The sequence below is a fragment of the Rhinatrema bivittatum genome, chromosome 4, assembly GCF_901001135.1.
Source record: "Rhinatrema bivittatum chromosome 4, aRhiBiv1.1, whole genome shotgun sequence".
Taxonomy (NCBI): Eukaryota; Metazoa; Chordata; class Amphibia; order Gymnophiona; family Rhinatrematidae; genus Rhinatrema; species Rhinatrema bivittatum.
Window position 1 is genome coordinate 87730121 of NC_042618.1, and position 27005 is coordinate 87757125.

The window sequence follows — 27005 nt, forward strand, 5'->3', positions numbered from 1 at the left end:
GGTAAAAAAGTATCCCTTTCTCACTCCTACAATCACCAACTGAAGAGTTTCCATGCGAAAGTGAGGAACCCTCTCTGCACCTCGTTACCTGCTTGAGGTCCAGATTTGTATAAAACATGCCCTCCTCCTTGGAATCATGAAATAAATGGAATCTCTCTTGTCCCTATTCCACCATCAGCATGAAGAAAACTGCCCCCACCTGAAAATGATAATCCAAAGTGAACTTCACTGCTGCCTGCTGTTCCAGAGAGCAACAAGGGGATTCCATATAAATGTCCTTCACCCGGCATGCAAACTCTTAAGGCATATCTGGTCCTTATAACCAACAGAACCCACTGATCTCAGGTGACTTGGGCCCACTCCCTATAAAATTGGGAAAGTCATTTCCCAATCTGTTATACCAGGGAATGAGCCCCTTTTATTTCATTGGGTCCCTTTGGAACCATCTGTACTGGCTGTGTCTACATCTCTAGTGACTTTCTTTACAACCAAATCCAATGAGATTTACTTGCAAGATGGGCCCTCTGCAAAGATATAGCCTTCCCTGGCTGGAAACCTCTCTAAATTTTGATCTATTAGGATCACCCTTCTGAGAAACCTTGAGTCTATCCTCAGGCAACCTGAGGGTCTTGTTTTCCCCCATAGTGCTTCACAGATTCTTCAGGTCAACTCCAAACAGGAGTTCCACCTTAAAGGGCAACTTACTCATACATGAATTGGAGGCTGTGCCCGCCAACCAGTTTGCACAACCACAACAAATGCCAAGCTGAAACAAATGATGCCACTTCTCTAGCTGAGAGACGAACGAGATCATACAAGGCATTTACCACAAAGGCAAAACTGACTTCCAGCCACTCTGCCTTCTTTAGTTTTAAACCCTTGGAGCTTCCAACCAGAATTTGTTGAACCCAGCTGTTATGACTCTGTACTCCTCACCATCAGAGGCCCCCCATGAGCACGCTCCCCTGCTGGCCCGGCCTTCCTTGCTTACCTGCCCCATATCCAGAACCTCTATTTATCCCCACCTAGCCCATGCCTCGGTGTTTCGGCATCGAGTTCCTTTGGGCTCTCTGATTTAGCCATATGTTCCCCACCTTGTGCACCCTGCTTCCCCACCTTGCCTTGCTCTGTGGCCTATGGGCCTCCTGGTTCTTTTGCTGATCTTGCTCTGTGGCCTACATTCATTCTAGTTCTTGCTTGCCTTCTTGTCCCCTCTCCCCTTGAATCCTTTTGTAGCTTTACACTCTTCTGCTTCCCTTGGACTTTCTTGCCTAGCTGCCTTCAGGTATTTTGTCTTTTCATGTTCAATGTAGTCCTTCTCCTGGTTTGTCCCAGTCCTGTCATTGTCTGTCTTCCTTGCTCTGGATCCCCTCCTCCAGCTCACACTGGGCTTGATGGACCCTTGGTCTGACCCAGTACAATTTCTTTTGTTCTTATGTACCTGCATGCTCTTCTGATTTCACCCATACCTGCACTCAGTTCCAGTGTAACAGTTCATGCTTACCTGCATTCACATCCACGCATACCCACAAGCTGTTCGCGTTTCCTGATGTTCACCCTTACTACCATGCTCTCAGTTCCAGAGACTCCTCCAGCCAGCACCCAGCACCAGAGACCCTTCTCAACCGTACTTAGCTCCAGGGATTCTTATCCTGCACCCAGCTCCAAGACCTCTACCCAGCCTCACTAGATCACCCTGCTATTGCTCTGGTCCTCCTGTCCTGTGTCACTTCCTACAGGTGGTGTTTACCACACCCGGCTACAGCCCAAAATTGTAACACCAGCACAAACATACCCTTGTGCATGAAGCTACTGCATAACGCTGCTGTAAATCAAGAGTTTGTAACCATCAAAAAATTGTTAAGATCATCTCTATTCCCCTATCCAGTGAGTCTTTCAGGGCGATGCTGTCTTCCACTGGAATAGTGTTTTTTTTTTCTTCACCACTGAGTCCAAGTGTCATGTTTTCACCTGCGTGCAACCTCATCATAAGAATATAAGAAATTGCCCTACTGGGTCAGATCAAGGGCCATCAAGCCCAGCATCTTGTTTCCAACAGTGGCCAATCCAGGCCATAAGAACCTGGCAAGTACCCAAAAACTAAGTATATCCCAATCTGATGCTAGTAATAACAGTGGCTATTTCTAAGTCATCTTGATTAATATCAGGTAATGGACTTCTCCAAGAACTTATCCAAACCTTTTTTTTTTTTTTTTTTTTTTTTTTTAAACACAGCTACACTAACTGCATTAACCACATCCCCTGGCAACAAACTCCAGGGTTTAATTGTGCATTGAGTGAAAAATACTTTTCTCCAATTAGTTTTAAATCTGCTACATGCTAACTTCATGGAGTGCCCCCCCTAGTCCATCTATTATCTGAAAGAGTTAATAACCAATTTGCATTTACCAATTCTAGACCTCATTATTTTAAAGACTTCTATCGTAACTCCCCACTCAGTCGTCTCTTCTCCAAGCTGAAAAGTCCTAACCTCTTTAGTCTGTCCTCATAGGGGAGTTGTTTCATCTCCTTTATCATTCTGATTGCCCTTCCCTGTATCTTCTCCATCGCAACTATATCTTTTTTGAGATGCGGCGACCAAAACTGTAAACAGTATTCAAGGTGCAGTCTCATCATGGAGCAATAGAGGCATTATGACATTTTCCGTTTTATTCACCATTCCCTTCCTAATAATTCCTAACATTGTTTGCTTTTTTGACTGCCGCAGCACACTGAGCCGACAATTTCAATGTATTATTTTATTATTTTATTTATTATTTTTATATACCGACATTCATCTCAATTGAGATATCACACCGGTTTACATTCAGGTACTATAGGTATTTCTCTATCCCCAGAGGGCTTACAATCTAAGTGACACCCAGATCTCTTTCCAGGGTGGTAGCTCCTAATATGGAACCTACATGGTGTAACTATAGCATGGGTTATTTTTCCCTATATGCATCATCTTACACTTATCCACATTAATTTCATCTGCCATTTGGATGCCCAATTTTCCAGGTTCACAAGGTCCTCCTGCTGTGACAGCTCCCCACCAACTGACGTCTCAGTGAGCTCTGCCTCCAGCTACCTGAGCTATCTCCTCACTGGCTACCTGACTGCCTCTGGTGCAGCCTCTTCTCCATCAGTGAGCCTCAGCAAGCTTCAACTCCAGTATCGCTAAAGCTCCTCCTTGCACCACATCCAAGCTCCAGATCCATTTAGTCCACCCTTGCCAGAACCACTATGCTGTTTCATAGAGTCACTCTTGGCTCCTTGGCCTGGCCTCTGTTTCTTATTCTAAGCCTTGTGGCCCACAGGTCTCCTGTTCCTTGTTTCTAGCTCTGTGGCCCACTCAAGCATTCCTCATCTTGTAGCCTACTTAGGCCTTTCTCACCTTGTGGCTGCTGAGCCTTCTGTCCTCCTGTTCCCCTGAGGCTTGCTCTGTGGTCTTCTCAGACACTTACCATGCCTAGTGGCCTTCAGGCCTTATGCTTAGCAGACTTTGGGTCTTCTCCCACCCTACGCCTTCTGGCCTCACTGTTCCTTGTTGTCTTGTCCAGCTTTTGTCCAATCCTGTCTGCCTTGCCTAGTCTTGTCCTTGTCTGGTCTTTTTAAGTTCCTCTCCTAGTCCTTGTTTTGCCACTGTCTTGTCTCGACCTAGTCTGTGTCTGTACTTTGTCCCAGTCTTTGTCCTGGGCTTGCTCCAAGAACCAGCCTTGTTCCAGTCCAGCTCTGCCTTCCTTCAGCCCAGCCCAGCCTTGCTCCAGATTCCAGTATGGACAGCCAACGAAGCCAAGACCTGCTGGCCCTGAGAACCCAACGCTCAATCTGCGGGGGAGTAGGATGGCTAAATAGAAGATAATCCAAGTTCCAGCCATGTGGTCCTGCACTGCTCCTGTGGTGGTATTTCCTGTTCTCAGCACAGCGACCCATGACACCAAGTTGTCCACTTTAGGAGTCTAAGAATTTCCATAACCTCAGCAGCAAGTGGACAGAGCTTTGCCATGGCCCTGCCTACTTTCAAGCCAGTTTCTGGGGAATCCCACTCCCGCGTTTACCAGAGCTCCTACAATCCTGTGAAAAGGAAAGGTGCTAGCTGGCCTCTGCAGAAACTCCAATATTGGGCCATCCCCTTCCACTGTAGGCTCTACAGGAGTCTCCTTAATACCCAATTCAGCTAATGCTTGTGTGAATATAAAAGCATGCTCTTATCTCCTAAAAAGACAGATGATCCTAGGATCATCTCCCTCTGCCGGAGGGAATTTGCCCTCTTCTAAAGGCTCACCCTCCAAGTTCACTATCCCCCAAAATCTTTACCTTCAGACAATTAATCCAGGGAGTCAGCCTCTGATAAGGCTGACCCCCTCAGCCGGATTCTCCTCCAACTCTAATCTGGACCTCTTGGCTAGACCCTGATTCTGTTCCTTGGGGTACCACCTAGTCAAAAGAGAAACAGAAACTGTCCCTCCCAAAGGAGGTGCCTTTTTCATGCAAAAGCCCTCATGCATTAAAGCACGAATTCTGCTGAAAAAAGGGCAGAGGAAGAGTGAGAACACCCATCCAGCAGTGAGGGCTCCCTTCCATCTGCCCACTGGAGAGAATATGGGAACTCCAGAGCAATTTTCTTTAGAAGGGCAAATGCAGCTGCAAGCACCTAAAATAGTTACCAATCCTAAACCACAGGCTCCCCTGCACTAGGCCTGGCAGAAATTGTCATGTGGGATTCTGTTGCACCCCCTGGACATACTTTCCATAAGAGGGGCTCCCCCACTGTCTCACCAGACCTGCAATCAGCTCTCCCTCTCTAGGCAGTTTCTGCAAATCCGGCAACAGAAGAAGTGCCGCGCTGACCTCCATATACAGGACGTTTCCTACACTCTATGGGAGACACTATGAGGCCCACAAAAACCTTACCCTGTGCCACAAGCTCAAAATGAAAGAAATTAAAACAGCCCATCTCAAATAATTACCATCCAGACTGCCTCCGATAATCCGAGCTACTGCGAGAACCAAAGAGAAAAAAAACGCTTCCCCCTCCCCTCCCCCTCCTTAAGGGAGACAGAGAAAGAGTCAAAAAAAGGCAGGCAAATACTTTGATCAGAAGCACTGTGATCTCTGCACTCCTAGTCTACCATGCAGTCCAGGACTTGAGAAGCAGACGAAAATCGGGAATGGGGGAGAGTGGGAACCAGTCTTCTCTGGCTTTCACATTTTCCACCACCGAAAGGACCAAGCCAGAAAGAACCACCAACCCCCTGCTAATTTTCACTCAACCAGGGGAGCTGCTGTTGTCGCAAACCCCGTGGGAACCATCATCTGCTGAAGGCAGAGAAATACTGAAGTCCTGCAGTGTCAGAAAAACGTTGTTCTCTCTCTCCATCTGCTAGCAGGAGAGCAAAACCTAAGCGTTCTTGATCTGGTGCAGATGAAAAAACAGTGGCATTACTGGAACGTTTTTAGCTTTTGAAATCGTTAATTATGAAATTTTGATTCAGAGATTACAGCAGCTGGGTTTATCTGGGAGTGTAAGGTTTTGGTTCGTTTCCTCTCTTGATCATAAAATACTGCAAGTTGCTTGGAATGGAGACTGCTCCGATGCTTGGATTAGTACTTATGGAATTCCTCAAGGCTTCATCTTTTCTCTATGCTGTTCAATTTGTATGTCCAACCGCTGGGATATTTGGGTAATAAATTTGGAATGGGCTATAGGGTCTGTGTCAATGATATACAAATTATGTGTGAACTGAGATTAGAGCACAATTTTAGAATGCAACAACTCACAATGTGTTTTGTGGAAACAAAAAAATGGATATTTTGCAACTGACTGGACCAAGATATGAATTCATGTCTTCTATTTTATCTTTGCCTTCCCTGATATTAGGAAATGTACTTGTGCAAGCTAAAACTGAGGCAAAGATACTGAATGTTATTTTGGATTCTGCTTTCTACGATTCCAGATTAAGAGTATAGTGAAGGTCTCTTTCTGCATAATGCAAATTAAGGCCTTGGATTTAAGTAGGCTTCACTACTATAATGCTTTATATATATATATATTGGGGTAAATAACAGTCTATTAGCTTGACTCCAAATTGTCCAGAACACCACTGCATGGTTACTTTTGGGGGAGGGAGAGAGAGGACCAGAGAACTGAGTATTGGGAAGATGGAAAAATGACTTGGGAGTTGGGGGGGGGGCCAAGAAAGACAGAGAGAGGAGAAGAGATCCAGAGGGATGGGATGAAAAGGCAAAATAGAAATAGGGAAGAGCAGGGAGACTAAGGAAGACAGAATATTTGGCAGAAAGGAAGGAAGTGAGGACCTAGGATGCAGGGTGAGGGCAAGAGGACCATATATTGAGTGGATGGAGAGGGAAAAAGACCTCTTATAGGGAAGAGAAAGAGAGGATTGGGGAAGAAGGGCTTGGGAGAGAGAGGATTGAGAGGAATCGTGGGAGATAATGGAGGAGAATTGGGATGAGGAATGGAAGAAAATGAGAGAAAGAGGAAGAGGAGACAGAGAAAATCAAGGGATGCAAGTATAAAGATTGAAGGAAGAGAAAGTATTAAATATCCACTCTAAAGAAAAGAAGCAGAAAAGGAACGAGAGAATGGGGAAGTGAAAAAAAAAAAACAAAAAAGGAACAGAGAGAAGACCAGAGAATGAGAAACACCCCCCCCCCCCCCACTAAACTGGAGAAGCAAGCTAAAGACACCAAAGTTTGGAAACTTTTTCTTGCCTGATAGAGAAGATTAATAATTCATCAGTGTAAAATATCCTGGGATCCACTTCAAAGTCTCTACCACACAGAACTTACATGTTGCCTTTTTCTGGTGCATAATACTTTTGTATGCAGAACATACGCCTAGCACTGAGACTTCTGTAATGGGCCCAAAACATATTTGTGGTAACAAAATGTAAAACATGTGTTTGTGGGTATATGTTGAGACTAGATTAGTGCAATTTTCCATGGGGACAATGTACTGGACTTCCCCACTCCCTCCAACAGTAACTATTCAATCATTACTAGGAGTACAGGGAACAAGTAACCCAGAGGCACCCGCTAGAAATCTCCTGTCCGCTGGCAGCAGGAGAGTAGCTCTTCTTACCTGTGTGCACCTCCTCTGCCAGCCTGAATCTGACCTGCTAATGCGCGAGCTCCTGTAATTTCACAGGACCAACATCACATTAAAGCTGGCAAAAGGTCCTCCTCCTGCTGACATCCTGTTGGTTGGAAGGAGGGAAGGGGAGTAATGAGCAAGCAAAATCTGGTTTAGTGTGCCACAAGGACTGAGCAAACTTGGAAGTATGCCACAAAATAAAAAGGTTGAGAAGCACGGCACTAGAGGGAGCCAGTAGGATTATGCAGTGTGGAACGGCCGGATGGGCAGAAATGAGGACTGGGGATCAAATGGGAAGTTGCAAGAGGACAACTCTGACTTTCAAAATTAGGTTGCAAATTGGTAAAATACAATTAGCAAGTTTTAGAAAATAGTATAATATATAGGAGGAGAAAGGCAGTTTATGATTGTTCTGTGATGAAAATCAAATAGAAAGAGTAAGGACAGAGACTGTGCATAATGGCTGTCTTATGAGAACTGCACGATGTGTAAGAAGCCAAGCTACTGGAGGAGGAAGGTCTAAAAGACTAAGCCTATGTTAGTAACCTGTTGACCTACCAGTGTGGATCCTCTGATGATTCTTCAGATTTCCAGCTGTTGTGAATTGTTTGCCACAGCCTAGTTCAGTACATAGGAATGGCTTCTCCCCATTGTGAGTGCGCATATGAACTTTCAATCTTGCAGGACATAGAAGCTTTTCCCACAGCCTTCAGCTGGGCAGATGAAAGAGCGTTCATTTCTGTAGATTAACAAAAGAGCTCCGTTCTGTTTCAAGTATGCAGGATTAATTGGTGCTGCAACAGTTTTAACACACCTCCATAACAGGAACAGAAGAAGTAAAATAAAGCTGGAGCACATAATGCATCTGCAGGATTTTTAATGCCTTTCCCTCCTCCACCACAAAAGAAAAAGAATGGAGGGGAGGGGGGAACAAAAGACAGAAAGGGGGAGGAAAAGAAAGAAGAAATGCAGAATACCAAAGAAGGAGCAAAAGAAGAGAGAGAATGAGGGGAACATAAGAACATGCCATACTGGGTCAGACCAAGGGTCCATCAAGCCCAGCATCCTGTTTCCAACAGTGGCCAATCCAGGCCATAAGAACCTGGCAAGTACACAAAATCTAAGTCTATTCCATGTTACCATTGCTAATGGCAGTGGCTATTCTCTAAGTGAACTTAATAGCAGGTAATGGACTTCTCCTCCAAGAACTTATCCAATCCTTTTTTAAACACAGCTATACTAACTGCACTAACCACATCCTCTGGCAACAAATTCCAGAGTTTAATTGTGCGTTGAGTAAAAAAGAACTTTCTCCAATTAGTTTTAAATGTGCCCCATGCTAACTTCATGGAGTGCCCCCTAGTCTTTCTACTATCCGAAAGAGTAAATAACCGATTCACATCTGCCCGTTCTAGACCTCTCATGATTTTAAACACCTCTATCATATCCCCCCTCAGCCGTCTCTTCTCAAGCTGAAAAGTCCTAACCTCTTTAGTCTTTCCTCATAGGGGAGCTGTTCCATTCCCCTTATCATTTTGGTAGCCCTTCTCTGTACCTTCTCCATCGCAATTATATCTTTTTTGAGATGCGGCGACCATAATTGTACACAGTATTCAAGGTGCGATCTCACCATGGAGCGATACAGAGGCATTATGACATTTTCCGTTTTATTCACCATTCCCTTTCTAATAATTCCCAACATTGTTTGCTTTTTGACTGCTGCAGCACACTGCACCGACGATTTCAATGTGTTATCCACTATGACACCTAGATCTTCTTTCTTGGGTTGTAGCACCTAATATGGAACCCAACATTGTGTAATTATAGCATGGGTTATTTTTCCCTATATGCATCACCTTGCACTTATCCACATTAAATTTCATCTGCCAGATTTTCTAGAAAGAGACATTCTTTCCAGCTCAACACCAGGGAAGAAGAGCCAGACAGCAGCCCGGCAAAGTACACCGCCGGCGGAGGAGACGACCTGCGCAGGTGCAGATGGTCGGAAAATCAGTGACGGCGGTGCAGCTGTACGGTCCAGAAAAAATCCGGATGGTTGGCAACCCTAGCGACGGTGTGCATACCCACAGAGAGGGCTCTGAGTGCCCCCTCTGGCACACGTGCCATAGGTTCGCCACCACTGCTATAGAGGAACTATCCTTTAGGCAGGGATAATCACCTCTTGGCTATCCTTAAGATGGCCAAGTCCACCTGTGGAGCTTTGAAGAGACTTCAAGATGTGATTTTGGAATGAATCTTTTTTTTCAACGACTTGCGATGCAAAAGTACTCGTCAATGACAGACCATTTATAAACCATTCACTCAATGAGTTCCTGACTAACAGAATCCATAGGGAGGATTCTCCTCCTGTTTTTTTTTTTTGTAGGTTCAGAGTATGAGAAGCCTTAGCAATCCCCTATTCCTAGAATATATGTCACAGATACAGGAAACCTCGTCCAGAGTTTTGCAGCGATTTTCTAGAAAGAGAAATTCTTTCCAGCTCACTTTTAATTTGACACAGATTCCACCAGGAGTGCCAGAGAGCTAATGACATAGAGGATGCCAACCAGTTGGGAAATGTAAGATGTTTGTCCTAGAACAGGGGAAGCCAACTCCAGACCTTGAGAGCCACAAACAGGCCTGGTTTTCAAGATAGCCACAATAAATATACAAGAGAAAGATTTGCATGCACTGCCTCCATTGTTCATAAATCTATCTCATGCATATTCATTGTGGAAATCCTGAAAACCTGGCCTGTTTGTAGCTCTCAAGGACTGGAGTTGGCCACCTCTATCCTAGAGGGATTCACTACAGGGGTCAGCTGTAGAGCACTATTTATTTTATTAACATTTTTATATACCGACAACCATTTGCACATCGTATCGGTGTTCAATTAACTTAGAACTAATAGGCAAGGCCTTTACATGGAACGGTAAATATAGTTAGAGAAAAACAAGAAACAATAACCAAGAGAGGAAAACTAGTTTACAAAAATTTACAAGAAATAATCAGTGAACAAAGTCACAAAGATTTCAGCTAATAATCATGTGGAGGGATTGGCGGACGGGTAGGCCTGTAGAAAAAGCCATGTTTTTAGTTTTTTTTTTTTATTTAGGGGTGGATGTCTCTGTGCGCAGGTCTGGAGGAAGGGAGTTTCAAAGAGTGGGGCCGGCGAGGGAAAAGGCTCTCTTTATTGTGGAGATCAGTTTGTAGGGTTTGATAGAGGGAGTGCAGAGTGTTCCTTGAAGGGCAGGACGGGTGGGACTTGTGGAGGAGTGAGGAAGGAGAGGGGGGCAGAGCCAGTGGAGGTTATCATTAGTAATGCTCTTGTGGATGAGGGGATAGTGTTTTGAACAGGATACGAGACTGGATTGGAAGCCAGTGGAGCTCAATGAGGGTGGGTGTGATGTGGTCTTTTTTTTGGTGTTAGAAAGAATACGTGCTGCGGCGTTCTGTAGGAGTTGCAAAGGTTTGGTGTGGTTGGAGGGGAGGCCGAGGAGGAGAGCATTACAGTAATCGATTTTGGAGAATATGATAGACTGGAGTACTGTGCGAAAATCAGAGAAATGCAGTAGGGGTGTGAGTTTTTTGATAGTTTGTAGTAGCAGTCACTTAAGAGATTTGATGTAGGGTTTGAAGGAGAGTTGGTTGTCAAGGAGAACAGCCAGGTTGCGGGTGTGTGAGTGGAAGGTAGTGGAAGAGTGGGATGGGGAACAGGTGGAAAAGGGAGTTTAGAGGACATAAGGAGTTCTGTTTTTTGAGGGTTGAGGGCAAGATGCATGTCTGTAAGGAGTTTGTTGATGGCGGTAAGGCATGAATCCCAGTTTTATTTCATATATATTTTTTCATATATATATTTTTATTTCATATATATTTCATATATATATATATTTTATTTCATATTATTCACTTTATTTCATATATTTATTTGGCATTGCTTATTTTTATATTTATTGCTACGTTAAATAGTTATACTTCTTATATATAAAATATTATATTTCTTTATTTATTTCCAGTTAAACTATTATCACTTTATTTAGTATTATGTTAAATTGTCAACCAGTTATACTGTTCCATATGTTCTACGGTTCCATGTAAAGCTCCGCTCTCTGTTGAGCAGTTCTTCGTTTTATGTAAACCGGAGTGATTTGTAGTCCCTACAAGAACTTCGGTATATAAAAATTAAAAATAAATAAATAAATAAATTTTGGAGAGCGGATTGGAGAGAGTCAGAGAAGGGGAAGAGAATTTGTACATCATCTGCGTAGATGAAGTGTACTAGTAAAGAAAGTTGTATCTGCTGGCTCAGACTAGAGACTTTGCAACTCAAAAGTGTAGAAACTTACATGATGGACTGAAGAAGTCTATATAAATGGCTTTATTTTGCCAGATTCCAGGCAGTGCCCCATTTTCAGGAACCTTGCTACTTTCCTGAGGAAGGGGCAATTACACAGTTCCTATCACAATGGCTAGCTGCAATTTAGTGTGTAACCTTGGCTCTTACCTGTAGCAGAATAGGCAGGAAATGACCAGAAGACTTTCCTGTGTTAGCAGTGAGATGCACTCCAACAAGCTGGTGCTTGGAGCTCTTTGTGGTACTTAAGTCTTATGGTTTTGAGAAGTGACCCACAGACCCTGGGCACCAAGTTCCTGTTTTAGATAACAGTGGTAGAGCATAAAAGGTTTGGGGTTTTTTTTCTAGCTAGTCCATTCCTAGGGGACAGTCTATGCCACTCAGACTCAGAAATGCTTTGGCACAAAGCCAACTAACTGTCACAGTCATGCTATTTGCATCACCTGAGATAACCCTTTGGGTCCTCCCTGAGAACAGCAGTGTATCTGGTTGCTAGATCTATTCTTCACAGTGTTCTAGACCCAGTGGTGCTATCAGTAGATCAGGGACTCAACACCAATCATTGCTGAAAGGAGGGCTGCATAAGAAAAGCTTTTATTTTGAGGGTGGGAGAAAGATGGTCACTGTTGCTTAGAGAAACAACAAAGACATCCCTGCTAAGAACAGAGGAAAACACTAGGAGCAGTGTCTGTTGAGAATCAAAGGATGGAGCAGGAGGAATGAGGAGTCTGCTTTCAATAGTGAGCCTGGTCTAATACCCTCCCTGAACAGACATATCTGCAGTGCTGTTTAAATGAGTGTATCAGACAGATACAAAATAGGAAAGGGAAGGTGAAAAAGGCAAAGGAGTGGGAGATAAAAAGGATAAGAGGATGAAGGATAGAGTCTGAAATACACATCTGTGATGCAAATTATATTATTTCCTCTGCATCATCCTCAGCCTCTTTTGGTCCATGGAGAATGGAGAACTTACTTACCGGATAATTTCGTTTTCCTTAGTGTAGACAGATGGACTCAGGACCAATGGGTATTGTGCTCTCCTGATAGGGAGACAGAGTCAGATTTCAATCTGACGTCAAGCTACATATCCCCATGCAGCAAGCTCAGCTCTTCAGTATTCTCTTCGAAAAGCCAGTGTGGATATATGTTGCTTAATACTTGATTAACTTTGAACTGGTTCAACTGATTATGTATATATATAAAAATTTTGGACTGGAAACCGCCAGTGCACTCAAACGCCGACACCTGGGTAACTGCAGGTGTCTTGAACTAGAGGTAGGCCATGGCTTACCCATACTTGCTCAATCTTAAGATTTGATAATAGAGGTTCTCAGTTTCTGGAGCAGCCGTGGGCAGGATTCTGAGTCCATCTGTCTACACTAAGGAAAACAAAATTATCAGGTAAGTAATTTCTCCATTTCCTAGCATGTAGCCAGATGGACTCAAGACTAATGAGATGTACAAAAGCTACTCCCCTACCTGGTGGGAGGTTGCCCATGGACCACTTACTGCTGCCCTTGCGAAGGCTGTATCTTCCCTGGCCTGAACATCCAGGCGATAAAACCTGGAGAAGGTGTGTCGGGAGGACCATGTGGCCGCCCGACGGATCTCGGCTGGCGACAGCAGCTTGGTTTCAGCCCAGGAGACTGCCAAATGTAGAATGAGCCTTGACCTGTAGGAGGTAATTGTTTTCCTGCCTCTATGTAGGCAGCATTAATTACTTATTTGATCCAGCGGGCTATGGTGCCCCACGATGCTGCTTCCCTTGTTTCTTCCTGCTGTGAAGAACGAACAAGTGGTTGGTTTTGCGCAAGGATTCCAATCTCTTCAGGTATCGGATTAGGATTCTACAGACATTCAAGTGGCAGAGGAGACGTGAGTCTTCCGAATCCCTGTGCTCATCTGGTGATGGTAAGGATATGATCTGGTTCATATGGAACTGGAAATCCACTTTCAGAAGGAAGGATGGTACCGTACGTAGCTGTATGGTGCTCGGGGTGAACCTGAGGAATGGTTCCCAACAGGATAATGCTTGAAGTTCAGAAATGCGCCTGGCTGAGCATATTGCGATCAAGAACACTAACTTAAGGTCAAGAGACGTAGAGACAGGGAGTTTGTTGGTCTGAAGGATTCCCCTGCTAGGAAGTCTAGTATTAGGTTGAGCTTCCATAGAGGCACTGGCCACTTTAGTGGTCAGAGTTGTTTAGATTCCTTTCAGGAAGCGGGACACATCAGGATGAGTTGATAATCTGATGCCGTCCACGTCGGACCTGAAACAGGCCAGTGCTGTGACTTGGACCTTGAGGGAGTTGAGAGACAACCCCTTCTGCATGCCGTCCTGTAGGAATCTTGGCTGTCCTCGGGAGGAGACCGCAGTCTTCGCACCAAACTTCGAATACTCTCCAGATCCGTATGTAAGACAGATGTGGAGAACTTGCGTGCCCGAAGCAGGGTGTCAATCACAGCTTTTGAGTGGCCGCGTTTCTTTAGGCTAGTCCTCTCATGGGTCAAACCGTAAGAGAGAATTGAGCCAGGTCTTTGTGGGAGATCGGTCCCTGCATGGTGGTAGACGAAGAGGATTCCCCGCCAATAGTCTTCGCATGTCCGCGTACCATGGTCTTCTTGGCCAGTCCAGGACAACTAAGTAGGACTAGTCCCCTGTGGTGTTCTTATCTTTTGGATGACCCTGCCCAGTAGTGGCCAGGGTGGAAAGGCATACAGAAGGTTTTCCTCTAGTCAGTTCTGGACGAGAGCGTCGATTCCCTGAGATTGTGGTTCTCATCTATGGCTGAAGAATCTGGGGACCCGGGCATTGCGACAAGTTGCTAGTAGGTCCATGGCTGGGAGACCCCATTGATTTACTATCAGCTGGAAGGCTGTGTCCGCCAGCGACCATTCCCCCAGGTCTAGGCTCTCTCTGCTGAGGTAGTCCGCAGAGATATTGTCTTTTGCTGAGATCCCTTGTACATTTATTTCAGCCCATTCCATGAGGGGGTCTATTTCTAGAGACACCTGCTGGCTCTTGGTTTCTCCGTCGGTTTGATGTAGGCAACAGTCGTTGCATTGTCCGACATGACTGATGGACTCGCCTCGGAGTCTGTGGCTGAATCACAGGCAGGCTAGTCTGACCGCTCGAGCTTCCAGTCGATTTATGTTCCATTCCGCCTCTTCTTTGTTCCATTGTCCCTGGGCTGTTAGCTCCTGATAATGGGCTCCCCACCCTCGCATCTGTGGTGAGCAAGATCCAGTTCAGTGGGGATAGGTTTATGCCTCTGCTTAGATGTTCTTCTTGAGGCACCATTGAAGCTGATGCTGAACCTCTGGGTAGCTGGAGGCGAATTGAGTAGTTCTTAGACACTGGATTCCATCGTGACAGTAGGGAAGGTTGTAGGGTCGCATATGGGCCCTTGCCCATGGAAAAACCTCCAGAGTTGATGTCATGAGGCCGAGGGCTTGAAGGTAGTCCCATACCTTATTTATTTAAAAAAAACTCTTCTATACCGTCGTTAAGTTAATTCACCATCACAATGGTGTACAGAAAGTCACAATAAGGAAAAACTATAATTGGTATAGATTACAAATTATACATGTGCCAACATAAAAATGTAACATTTTAATAATAGAAACCGTGTGTTGATTAAGGCTTATATGCCGGTTGGGAAACTGTCAAGCGGTTCAAATCTAGCGTTAATATGCAATTGGAGATATTAAAGGAAAAGAAAAACCTGATTACTCTGTGCATCCTCCTTATCTTTCAACTGTTTCCTCCTCCTCTTTGTCTTTGTAAAAAGCTTGTTTAAAAAGCCAGATTTTCAGACTAGTTTTAAATAGTTTCAAATTTCTCTGCAGCCTTATTTCGAGTGGCATGGAGTTCCATAGAACAGGTCTAGCCAGCGACAGTGCTCTCTCTCTCTTACCTGAGTGAGGCGTGCTGATTTAACAGAAGGAATAGTTAGTAGAACTTTATTAGCAGATCTCAGGTTTCTGTGGGGTACATACCTTGGTGCGAGCTGAATTCAACAGGTTTTGCAACTGACCCATCAGTTTCCTTCTCCTTGGAGGGGGAAGATAGACCTTGTCCTGCTTGGTATCAAACCAGATTCCCAGGTATTCCAAGTGACTGGGAAGGCTGTAGGCAGCTCTTGGTTGTGTTCATGACTCACCCGAGCTCTTGTAGTAGGTTCTTGACTCTGGTGGTTGCGTGACGACTCTCCTCTGTCACGGAAACTAAGCTCTGATCAGCCAAACATCCAGATAAGGATGTACCAGGACTCCTCCTTTCCTCAGTGCCGCTGCTACTACCACCATAATTTTGGTGAAGGTTCTGGGAGCAGTAGCTAGTCCAAAGGGTAGTGCTGAAATTGGTAATGATTGCCCAGTAATGCAAAGCTCAGGAAGAGCGGGTGATCCTGATGGACCAGATAGGTCCAGGGAGGTTAAGAATTGTCCCGGTTTGTACTGCTATTATAACGGAGCGTAGGGTTTCCATGCGGAAGTGTGGTACTTTCAGGTAACTGTTGATGGCCTTGAGGTCCAGGATGGACTGGAATGTTCCTTCTTTCTTGGAAAGATAAAATAGATGGAATAGTGGCCAGTATTTTGTTGAGACTTGGGCACCGGAGCCTTTGCCTTCAGGCTGAGTAGTCTTGCTAGTGTAGTTTTCACTGCCAGTCTCTTGGAGTGGGAGTGGCACGGTGATGATGTCATAAATTTGTCTGGGGGGATGCTTTGGAATTCCAGGGAGTACCCTCTCGAATGATAGTTAGGACCCACTTGTCAGAGGTTCTCTCGACCCATCTTTGGTAGAAGAGGGTAAGTCTGCCCCCCTATGTCTTCTTCCTGAGGATGGGTCTGCGTCTTCTCATTGTGGGGTACAGCCGGAGGCTGCCCCTGAGCTTGCTCCTCTCTTTTTTTGTAATGTAATGTTTATTAATTATTTTCAAATACGTAGTCAGTATACAATAAACATTATGCAGAGAAACATACACTTGCTGCGATCCTCTACCTTTTGGTTTCTTCTGGGGAGGAGTGCTGATATGTTCTTTTTTCCTGACTTCAGGGTAATCATGGGTACTGGGGATTTCGCCCCATTTGTTGGCTAATTTCTCCAGTTTGCTCCCGAACAGGAGAGATCCCTTAAGGGCATTTTTGTGAGGCTCACTTTGGAAGTCACATTAGCCAATTTGGAGCCATACTTGTCTTCTGGCCACCACTGCAGCGGCAACACCCCCTGGATGATGTGCGCACGAGGTCTGCGGTAGCATTGGTGAGAAAGGAGACCGCAGGTTCCATTGCTTCTCCGGCGCAGTAGTAAGTAATGTAGCGTCTCTGGAGAGGCTCAAACAGGAATGTGCCAACCAAGGCGCAGCAGGAGGCAATTTGTAGTGTCATTGCTGAAACACCAAAGGACTGCTTAAGGATGGCTTCCAGCCTTCTGTCTTGGACGTCTTTCAATGCCACTCCTCCCTCCACAGGAATCGTGGTGCGTTTTGAGACAGTACAGATCATAGCGTCCATTTTAGGGAAGCGCAGAAGTTCCTTGGCTGTGGGTTCCAGTGGGTATAGGGCTTCTAGTGCCAGTCCCACTTTAAAACTGGCCTCTGGAGCATTCCATTCCAGGTCAATCAGTTCCTTGATGAGCTCAAACACAGGAAAATAGCATGAGGCTTTATAGAGGTACACCAACATGGGATTCTTTTTCGGTTCAGACGTAGGTTCTGTGCCAGGGAGACCCAGTGTCTTCATAGTTTGGGACACGAGCGCTGGTAATTTGTCTTTGTGGAAGAATCGGAGCATGGTCCGGTATGGCTCCATCCCTGGGGGATTTCCCCTTCTTCCAGGGAGTCAGTTTCCTCATCTGAGGTGTCTGGATCCCCATCCGGGATGCTCTTGGTTAGGAGAGGCATGTCTCGAGAGCCTGGGAGGTGCTGGGAAGGCTTGTGCTTCTGGCAGAGTTTGAGACAAGTGGACAGCCGAGGCTGGTTGTGCCTGGACAAAGATTTGCAGCCCTTTGAAAAATTCTACCCAGGAGAAGATTCCTGGGTCCATGTTGATACCAGGAGGGATTGTAGTGGAAGCCCCGGAGGAACTTTCCTGTGGGGGCACAGAATTGGACATAGTCAGGTCCAGGGTGCCATCATCAGTGGTTCTGGATCCCTCTCCTGGCTATGGGAGGTGTTGATTTGGTTCTCTCTGGTTCTGTTCGCACTGCTGGCACAGGAGGGATTCTAATTCAGGCTGCGCAGCTCATGCGGCAGGCTGAGCAAAGGAAGGGTCCCTTGGCTTTCTTGGATGGAGGTGCCATTGTTTGAGCGCATGTAGGGCTTAAAAACGTTCGTGCGGGAGAGTTATGCGCGCGGATGCTCTTAGTTGTGCGTGTCGAGAGCGCAGAAGTTAAGCACAGGATGTGCGCACAAGTTGTTCGTGCAGGAGGCAGGCTTTGTGCACATGGCACAGTTATGTGCACAGTTATGCGTGCGGCCTAGTTGTGTGCGCCGCTTGCACACAACTCAGATGTGTGTGCAGTTAAGCATGTATCCCTACAGACGCGCTCAAGTTAGGCGCCTTGGGCTTCTGACCTATTCCGCGTGTACCGACGGCGAGGGGGGAAGATGGCGCCAACGACCCTGGCAGCAAGATGGCGAGCCCCCCCCAGAGGGTCTCCACGTGTGTGGACTCTCGCACCAGATCGGGGCCTAGCCAGAGGAAGGCTGCTCAACCCGATTTAAACCTCGTAGGAAGGTCAGTACAGCTGTTTGAGCCTTGGAGACCGGAGGCTTAGAAGTAAAGGTTTCTACCTTACCTGGTCTCGGCTTACCGATTGCGTGCCAGGCGGTCTCCAGCTGCGGGGGGAGAGGGAAATACCTTCACCGCCGCGCTCTAATCTGCACCCGCTGCCTTTCAGCCACCCTGGGGGCTAAGTCCACACCTGGATTCGGCCGGCGTACTAAGGCTCACTTCTGAGGGATATCGAATCTACCTCAGGAAAGTCTCGACTGGGGGAGGGACAGTTAGGTTTCACCGCAGGAGAAACGGGGCTCTCTTCCTAGAGGTAAATTTTCTCTCTTCTTTATGTTACACTAATCTCGTTTGGGATAGTGTCCGCATATGCTATGGGAGACTGATAAATGAGGACACTGTCTCTCTCTCTCCTCATTTATCCCTCCCTTCCTCGGACAGTTACACCCTCACCCTCCCATCCCCATCTTCGCCTCCATCTTTTGACTTCTGATATGTGATATTCGTGACTGATTTCTGCAGTCTACAAACTTGATATTTGCATGTTTGTTTGTTTTTTATATACCGGTGTTCGATTAACACATCACATCGGTTTACATGTAGCTTGGTGGTGCAAGAGGAAAGATATTTCCTTTTGCCGGGCACAAAATGCAAAGATAATAAATATAAGGTCATAGTGGTAACATGAGTAACAAACAGTGCTAATATTGGCAGAAATCAGTTTTGAAAGGAGAATGGAAGTGGAGCATAATTAAAATAGATTAACAATAGAGTAGCATTAAATTAACGATTATGCATATTGGATAAGGAGAAGACAGCATAAGCAAAAACAGAACAATGATTCACATTAGAACAATAATGGAGAAATTACTTACCTGAATTTCGTTTTCCTTAGTGTAGACAGATGGACTCAGGACCAATGGGTATAGTGTACTCGTGCTAGCAGTTGGAGACTGATCAGATTTCAATCTGACATCAGCACCTAGTACATATACCCCTGCAGGAAGTGCAGCAGCTCAGTTTCTTCCTTGCAAAGCATTATGGATATATGTGTGATAGACTGATTGAGTTTAACTCTGATAACTTTAGGTGCAACGTAACAATTTGGATTAATTGAACTGGTTGATTGACTATTTTTTATTTTTATTTAGCATTTTTTATATACCGAGGTATAGCAGAGTGCCTTCACTCCGGTTTACATTTATAACAACTTGTTACATTAAAAGATATATATATAGCTGGAGACCGCCAGTATCTTCAACCGGAAAGCGTCGACACCCGGCAGGGTGGATGCCCTATGTAAAGGAAAACATGGCTTACCTTGGTTTGATGAACAACCATGTATAACGGCAGCAGAGGGTGGGCTGCTGAGTCCATCTGTCTACACTAAGGAAAACGAAATTATCAGGTAAGTAATTTCTCCATTTCCTAGCGTGTAGCAGATGGACTCAGGACCAATGGGATGTATAAAAGCTACTCCCGAACTGGGTGGGAGGCTGCCCGAGGTCCGCTTAGGATAGCTCTTGCAAATGCTGTGTCCTCCCGGGCCTGAACATCCAGACGGTAGAATCTGGAAAAGGTATGGATGGAGGACCACGTTGCCGCTCTGCAGATCTCGGCAGGCGATAGCATTCTAGTTTCTGCCCAGGAGACCGCCTGCGCTCTGGTGGAGTGGGCCTTGACCTGTAGAGGTGGTGGTTTTCCTGCTTCTACGTAGGCCGCCTTAATGACTCCTTTAAGCCAACGCGCAATGGTTGCCCGTGAGGCCGCTTCGCCTTGCTTCTTCCCGCTGTGAAGGACGAACAGGTGGTCAGTCTTTCGTACTGGTTCCGACATTTCCAGGTATCTGGATAGCAATCTGCCGATGTCGAGATGGCGCAGGGATCGACCTTCTTCCGACTTCTTCAAACCTTCCATGGTTGGTAATGATATGGTTTGGTTGAGGTGGAAGTGTGAAACTACTTTGGGTAGGAAGGAGGGAACCGTGCATAGATGGATGGTCCCCGGGGTGATTCTAAGGAACGGATCCCGGCAGGACAGCGCTTGTAGCTCTGAGATGCGGTGGGCAGAGCATACGGCCAGCAAGAACACCATCTTCAGGGTTAGTAGACGGAGCGACAGGCCTTGGAGGGGTCTGAAAGCGGGTCCCGCTAGGAATTCCAAAACTAGGTTGAGGTTCCACAGGGGCACTGGCCACTTCAGTGGTGGGCGAATGTGTTTGACCCCTTTCAGGTATCGAGAAACATCCGGGTGCGCGGCAATGCTGTTGCCCTCGCTCCTGGAACCGTAGCATGACAGCGCTGCCACCTGAACCTTGATTGAGTTGAGGGACAGGCCCTTCTGAAGTCCATTCTGTAAGAATTCCAAAATTATGGGGACTTTAGCGGAGTGTGGTTTGGTGCTGTGATCTTCGCACCAGGCTTGAATACTCTCCAGATTCTTATGTACGTTAGCGATGTGGAGAACTTGTGTGCTCGGAGGAGGGTATCTATTACTGTCCCCGAGTATCCCCTCTTCCTCAGTCGGGCCCTCTCAATGGCCAGACCGTAAGAGAGAATTGAGCTGGATCCTCGTGGAGGATAGGGCCTTGTTGTAGTAGGTCCCTGTGTGGGGGCAGGGGTAAAGGATCCCCTGCCAGTAGTCTTCTCATGTCTGCGTACCAGGGTCTTCTTGGCCAGTCCGGGGCCCACTAGAAGAACTAGGCCTCTGTGTCGCCGAATCTTGTGGATGATTGCGCCCAGCAGGGGCCATGGGGGAAAGGCGTATAGCAGGGTCCCCGGAGGCCAGGTCTGTACCAGGGCGTCGATCCCTTGTGACTGAGGGTCTCACCTGCGACTGAAGTATCTGGATACTTGAGCATTGGATCTGTTCGCTAGCAGGTCCATGTCTGGTGTCCCCCACCGATCCACTATCATCTTGAAGGCTGTGGATGACAGCTTCCATTCTCCCGGGTTTAGGCTTTCTCTGCTGAGGAAGTCTGCCGTGGTGTTGTCCTTCCCAGCGATGAGGACGGCGGAGATGTCCTGGAGATTTGCTTCCGCCCAGGTCATCAGGGGGGCTATTTCTAAGGATACCTGTTGGCTTCTGGTTCCGCCCTGCCGGTTGAGGTATGCAATCGTGGTGGCGTTGTCCGACATCACTCTGACCGCTTTGTTTCGGAGTCTGTGGGCAAATCGCAGGCAGGCTAACCTGAATGCCCGTGCCTCTCATCGGTTGATGTTCCACCCCGAATCGTCTTTGTTCCACCGCCCTTGGGCGGTTAGCTCTTCGCAGTGTGCTCCCCATCCACTTAGACTGGCATCTGTGGTGAGCAGGGTCCAGGTTGGGGAGGATATTCTTGATCCCCAGCTCATGTGGTTGGACTGTAGCCACCATCGTAGCTGGGTCCGCACTCTGGTCGGTAGAGGTAGATGCACGGTGTAGTTCTGTGATCGTGGACTCCACCGAGATAGGAGTGAGCGCTGTAAGGGTCTCATGTGAGCTCGCGCACATGGTACCACTTCCAATGTGGATGCCAGTAGACCGAGGACTTGTAGATAATCCCAAGCTGTGGGCCGGGTGGCGCTCAGCAGGGTCTGGAGTCTGTTCCGCAGCTTTGATCTCCTCATGGGGGTCAGGCTGACCTTGTCCTCCTGGGTGTCGAATCGGACTCCTAGGTATTCCAGCGACTGCGATGGCTGTAGGGAACTCTTGTTTGTTTGACTACCCATCCTAGGCTTTCTAGTAGAGTTATGACTGTTGGTTGCTCGGTGGCTCTCCTCCGGTGATTTTGCCCTGATCAGCCAATCGTCCAGGTAGGGATGGACGAGGATTCCTTCCTTCCTGAGTGTCGCCGCTACCACTACTATTACCTTGGTAAAGGTCCGCGGTGCAGTGGCTAACCCGAAAGGTAGTGCCCGGAATTGGTAGTGTTGGTTCAGGACCTTGAAGCGTAAGTAGCGCTGGTGTTCCTGATGGATTGGGATGTGCAAGTAGGCCTCTGACAGGTCCAGGGATGTGAGGAACTCTCCTGGCTGTATTGCACGTATGACTGACCGTAGAATTTCCATGCGAAATCTTGGGACCCTTAGGTGTCGGTTGACTGACGAGGTCCAGGATGGGCCTGAAGGTGCCCTCTTTCTTGGGTACAATGAAGTAAATGGAGTAATGTCCAGAATTTATCTCCCGTGCAGGCACTGGGGTTATGGCCTTTAGGGTCAGGAGTCTGATCAGAGTTGCCTCCACTGCCACCCTCTTGAGGGGGTCGTGGCAGGGAGATTCCATGAACTTGTCCGGAGGAAGTCCAGGTAGTACCCTTCTCGGATTATGGCTAGGACCCATTTGTCCGAAGTTATCTCGACCCATCTGCGGTAGAATAGGGTTAGTCTGCCCCCTATGGCTTCTTCCCTTGGATGGGTCGGCTGATTCTCATTGTGGGGTGCGGCTGGGACCTGAACCCGAGCCGGTTCCTCTCTTGCTGTGTATTCCGAAAGGACTGGTTTCTGGCCGGAGGACGAGGTGCTTGGTAGCTATTCCTGCAAGGGTTGAAGCGTTGTGAGCTTCTGCCTCTGGATGGCCTGGGAAAGGGGCGCTGGTTTCTCTTTGACTTGTCTTCTGGCAAACGAGGTAATTGAGAGTCACTCCATTTGTTAGCCAATTTCTCTAGTTCGCTGCCGAACAGGAGGGATCCCTTGAAGGGCATTCTTGTTAGGCGTGTCTTGGAGGAGGCGTCGGCCGACCAATTTCACAGCCAGAGTTGTCTCCTGGCTGCCACTGAGGATGACACTCCCCTGGCTGCTGTGAGTACCAGATCGGAGGCAGCGTCAGTGAGGAACGAGAGAGCAGATTCCATTTCTTCTCCCGGGGTATTGTTCCTGGCTTGAGATAAACAGGAACGTGTCACCACGGTGCAGCAGGCTGCAATTTGTAGGGACATGGCTGCCACCTCAAAGGATTGTTTCAGTATGGCTTCCAGGCACCGGTCATGTGTGTCCTTGAGGGCCACCCCTCCCTCCACTGGTATGGTGGTGCGTTTAGCGATTGCGCAAACTATGGCGTCCTCTTTGGGGCACGCTAGCAGCTCCTTGGTCGCTGGGTCCAGGGGGTACATGGTGGATAAGGCTCGACTCCCTTTGAAAGAGGACTCTGGCGCATTCCACTCCAGGTCGATTAGCTGTTGTGCTGCCTGTAGGAGGGGGAAGTGGTGGGCCTTCTGTCAAAGGCCCTCTAGCAGGGGGTTCATTGTAGGTTCCCCCGGGGTGCCTTGACTCGGGATAGCGAGTTCTGATAGGCATTGATACACCAGGTCCGAAGGATCCTCCTTTACGAAGAAGCGTCTCATGGTTCGATGCGGCTCTGTCCCCGAGAGAAGTTCCCCCTCCTCGAGGGGCTCGACTTCTTCCTCGGAGTAATCCGTGTCCCCATAGGTGGGGCTTCTGGGAGGTGGGAGCCTGTGCCTAGGCCTCGAGTGTCCGCTTGGGACTCAGACTGCATCCTGACAAAAGGCGTGAATCCCTTTGAATAATTCCACCCAGGAGAGCGAAGCAGGTTCTAAGTTGAGGGGTGCCAGGTCTCTGGGGGTCCCCGTCTGAGGGAGGCCTGCTAGGTCCGGGGTGTTTCCTGAGGAGCTAGCACTTAATCTTGGGTGAGACTGGCCGTGGCCTGGGGCTCCCAGGGCCTCCCTCACATTGGGCGCATAGGGCGTCTGCTTCCTCATTCTGTGCGGCTCTGAGGTGGCATGCTGAGCAGAGGCCTAGAGCTATTATGCCTGACTCTGGAGGTGCCGCTTCTGAGGACGCGTGGGCTCTTATGCGATCCATTGCGTCAGATATATATATGCGCCGGTGCGCTCCCAGCCGTAAATATGCGCTTTGTAGAATGCGCGAAGCTTATGTGCGGAGGATTATTAATGTGCGCCTATAATACGCGCCCAACAATCTGTGCCTATAATACGCGCCCAATTATCAGCGCCTATAATACGCGCCCAATTATCAGCGCCTATAATACGCCCCCAAACCTTGGGCGCCTAACTTAAATATGCGCCCAATTATTTTCGGGCGCCTATGATACGCGCCCGCTAACTTGTGCGCTTAGCTTTGAGCGCTCGAGCGGGCGGAGGGCGACGGCGAGCAGGCAGGCAAGATGGCGACCTCCTTGGAGGGTCTCCACATGGGCAGACTTTGCTAATCCTCGATCCTCGGAGACTAGTAAATAAAGGATGTACGCCTTACCTAGTCTTCGGCGCTTCCCAGTTGCACCCCGGGCGGTCTCCGGCTGTGGGGGAGAGGGTGATTACCTTCACTGCTGCGCTCGAGGAAGTGCGCCCGCCGCCTCTAAGCCGCGCCCGAACTCGTCTCGCTCGGGGGCTAAGTCCTCGCCGCGAACGGCTCCGGACCGAGGCTGCCTCTATGCCACGCCCTTCTCACTCGGGGGCTGGGTCCCTGCCGCGAATCGGCCACCGGACCGAGGCTCTTACCTCCGAGGGACCACGGAAATCACCTCGGGAAACTCAACTGGGGGAGGGACCCGAGGGTATCACCGCAGGAGTGCGGGGCTCGTCTTCAGGTAGGATTTTTCTTTAAAATTTGGTAGAACGCTCAGCGAGCGTGAGATAGCTCCTAACTGCTTTGGAGACGGAAAATACTGAGCTTCTGCATTTCCTGCAGGGGTATATGTACTAGGTGCTGACGTGAGATTGAAATCTGATCCGTCTCCAACTGCTAGCACGAGTACACTATACCCATTGGTCCTGAGTCCATCTGCTACACGCTAGGAAAGTAACATTAGATATACCGTATTTTCCGGCATATAAGACAACTGGGCGAATAAGACGACCCCCAACTTTTCTAGTTAAAATATAGAGTTTGGGATATACTCGATTCCAGTTCCGATTCACATCTCTATTACCAGTACCTCCTTCTCTGCCTCTCAGATCTCGCACATGTGCGTCTGCGCCGCTTCACTGCAGTCCTCAGGAGCGAGATCTGAGAGGCAGAGAAGGAGGTACCAGTAAATAGGATACAAGGGCGGGCCAGAGGGATGCGTTACTGCTCTGATAGTCTTGGAGACAGGGAGGGCTGGGCAGGCAGGGAGAGCTGACCAATCCAAGCAGGATTTGTATACAACAACCAGCCAAGAAGGGTATCCATGCCATTCGCCGGCCCCTGTCACATGGTAGGAGCACTAGACGGCTGGCGCCATCTTTAAAAATGGCACAGGCCGTCTAGTGCTCCTACCATGTGACAGGGGCCGGCGAATGGCACAGATACCCTGTCACATGGTAAGGGCCATCGGCGCCATTTTGATTAGTGGCAGCCGACGGCCCGAGAGCGGGAGATCACTCCCAGGACCCCCATGGACCACCAGGTACCTGAAAAAAGATTTATTTTTTTTTGGGGGGGGGGGGGAAGCTAAGGGATTGGTTTTAAAGGGTCAGGGTGGGTTTAGGGGTTATTTTTGTGTGCCGTTTTTCCCGCCCTCCCCCAAAACGATAACTATTCACATCCCTAACCGGTAATAGGATACAAAAGCGGGCCAGAGGGATGCGCTACCACTCTGATAGTCTTGGAGACAGGGAGGGCTTATAAATTAATTATACGCCCTATAAGACGACCCCCGACTTTTGAATAGATTTTCAGGGGTTAAAAACTCGTCTTATACACCGGAGAATACGGTATATGTTGTAGTTCTCTCAGTTTAGATTTAATGTGCCTCCCCCCCAGTTCATATTAAGTTATTTGTTCTCTGGAAACCAGTGTGATGTTCCCAACGAATGTCGGCATATAAAAATGTTAAATAAATAAAATAAATAAATACTGAAGAACTAAGCATGCTGCATGGGTATATGTAGGCTGACGTCAGCTTTGAAATCTGATTCCGTCTCCCATCTGCTATCAGGAGAGCACAATATCCATTGGTCCTGAGTCCATCTGGCTACATGCTAGGTGTCAACAAATATTCTAAAAAAAGCTTAAAATCGCATAAACAGTACAAAAGTATTTTTCATCAGCGATAGAGTTTTATCTCATGATTGTTTACATTTAGAGTTTTAATCGCTGAAGCAGTGGTGTATAGTATTGATACATGCTAGGAAAGCCATATTCAGAAATCAAAACTGTCACTATGCCATGAGATAAGACACTGGTAAATTGAATTATATTTTCACATGTTAAATGAGTAACAGACAAGTAAATTTTGTTGCTTCTCTAAAATGAAGAAAATTTTCAATAAGCTTGCAGCGCCCCCAGATCTGTATGAATAGCCCCACACTGTCTACTAATACAAGTGCATAATCTTATAGGCCAGAACTTCTCACATCTGCCCTCAAGGCCTACAGCCAGTTGAATTTTCAAGATTATCTCATGCCTGTTCATTGTGGTTAAGTGATTATACATTAGAGAGTCAGTATATGTAAATTTATCTCTGCATATTAATTGTGATTATCCTGAAAACCCAAGTGTCTAAGACGACAGGTTTGAAAAGCCCTGTTGTAGGCTATTTCAGGATGTGTCCTTTTGCCCACTTACCCTCTTTCTCCTGAGGAATCACTGATGCATGAAATGCAGCACTGGGGTGGTCAGCCCTAGCCTGCTTGACCGCTATCTGGCTATAGGACTGCTTTTATGCCTATTTAATCTGTGATAATGTACTGTTCTTGATATAATTAAAGAGGGCTTCAGCGTTTCCTTCTCTTTCAACCACATCCACCTGTACACACCCAATTAAACTACACTATGCCCTCTCAGAGACACATGATATTCACACAACACCACATATGAATACATATACTATTAATCTGAGTAAACATCCTTATGC

The 27005-nt window shown here is 47.3% G+C and overlaps 1 protein-coding gene across 1 annotated transcript in view; it reads right to left on the bottom strand.

Annotated features, from left to right (window-relative positions):
* ZNF410 (zinc finger protein 410) overlaps positions 1–27005 on the bottom strand; it is a 146526-nt gene that overhangs the window by 78712 nt on the left and 40809 nt on the right. Inside the window, 2 exon segments of the mRNA XM_029598452.1 lie at positions 7679–7801; positions 7804–7859. Coding sequence (XP_029454312.1) covers positions 7679–7801; positions 7804–7859 — 179 coding nt within the window.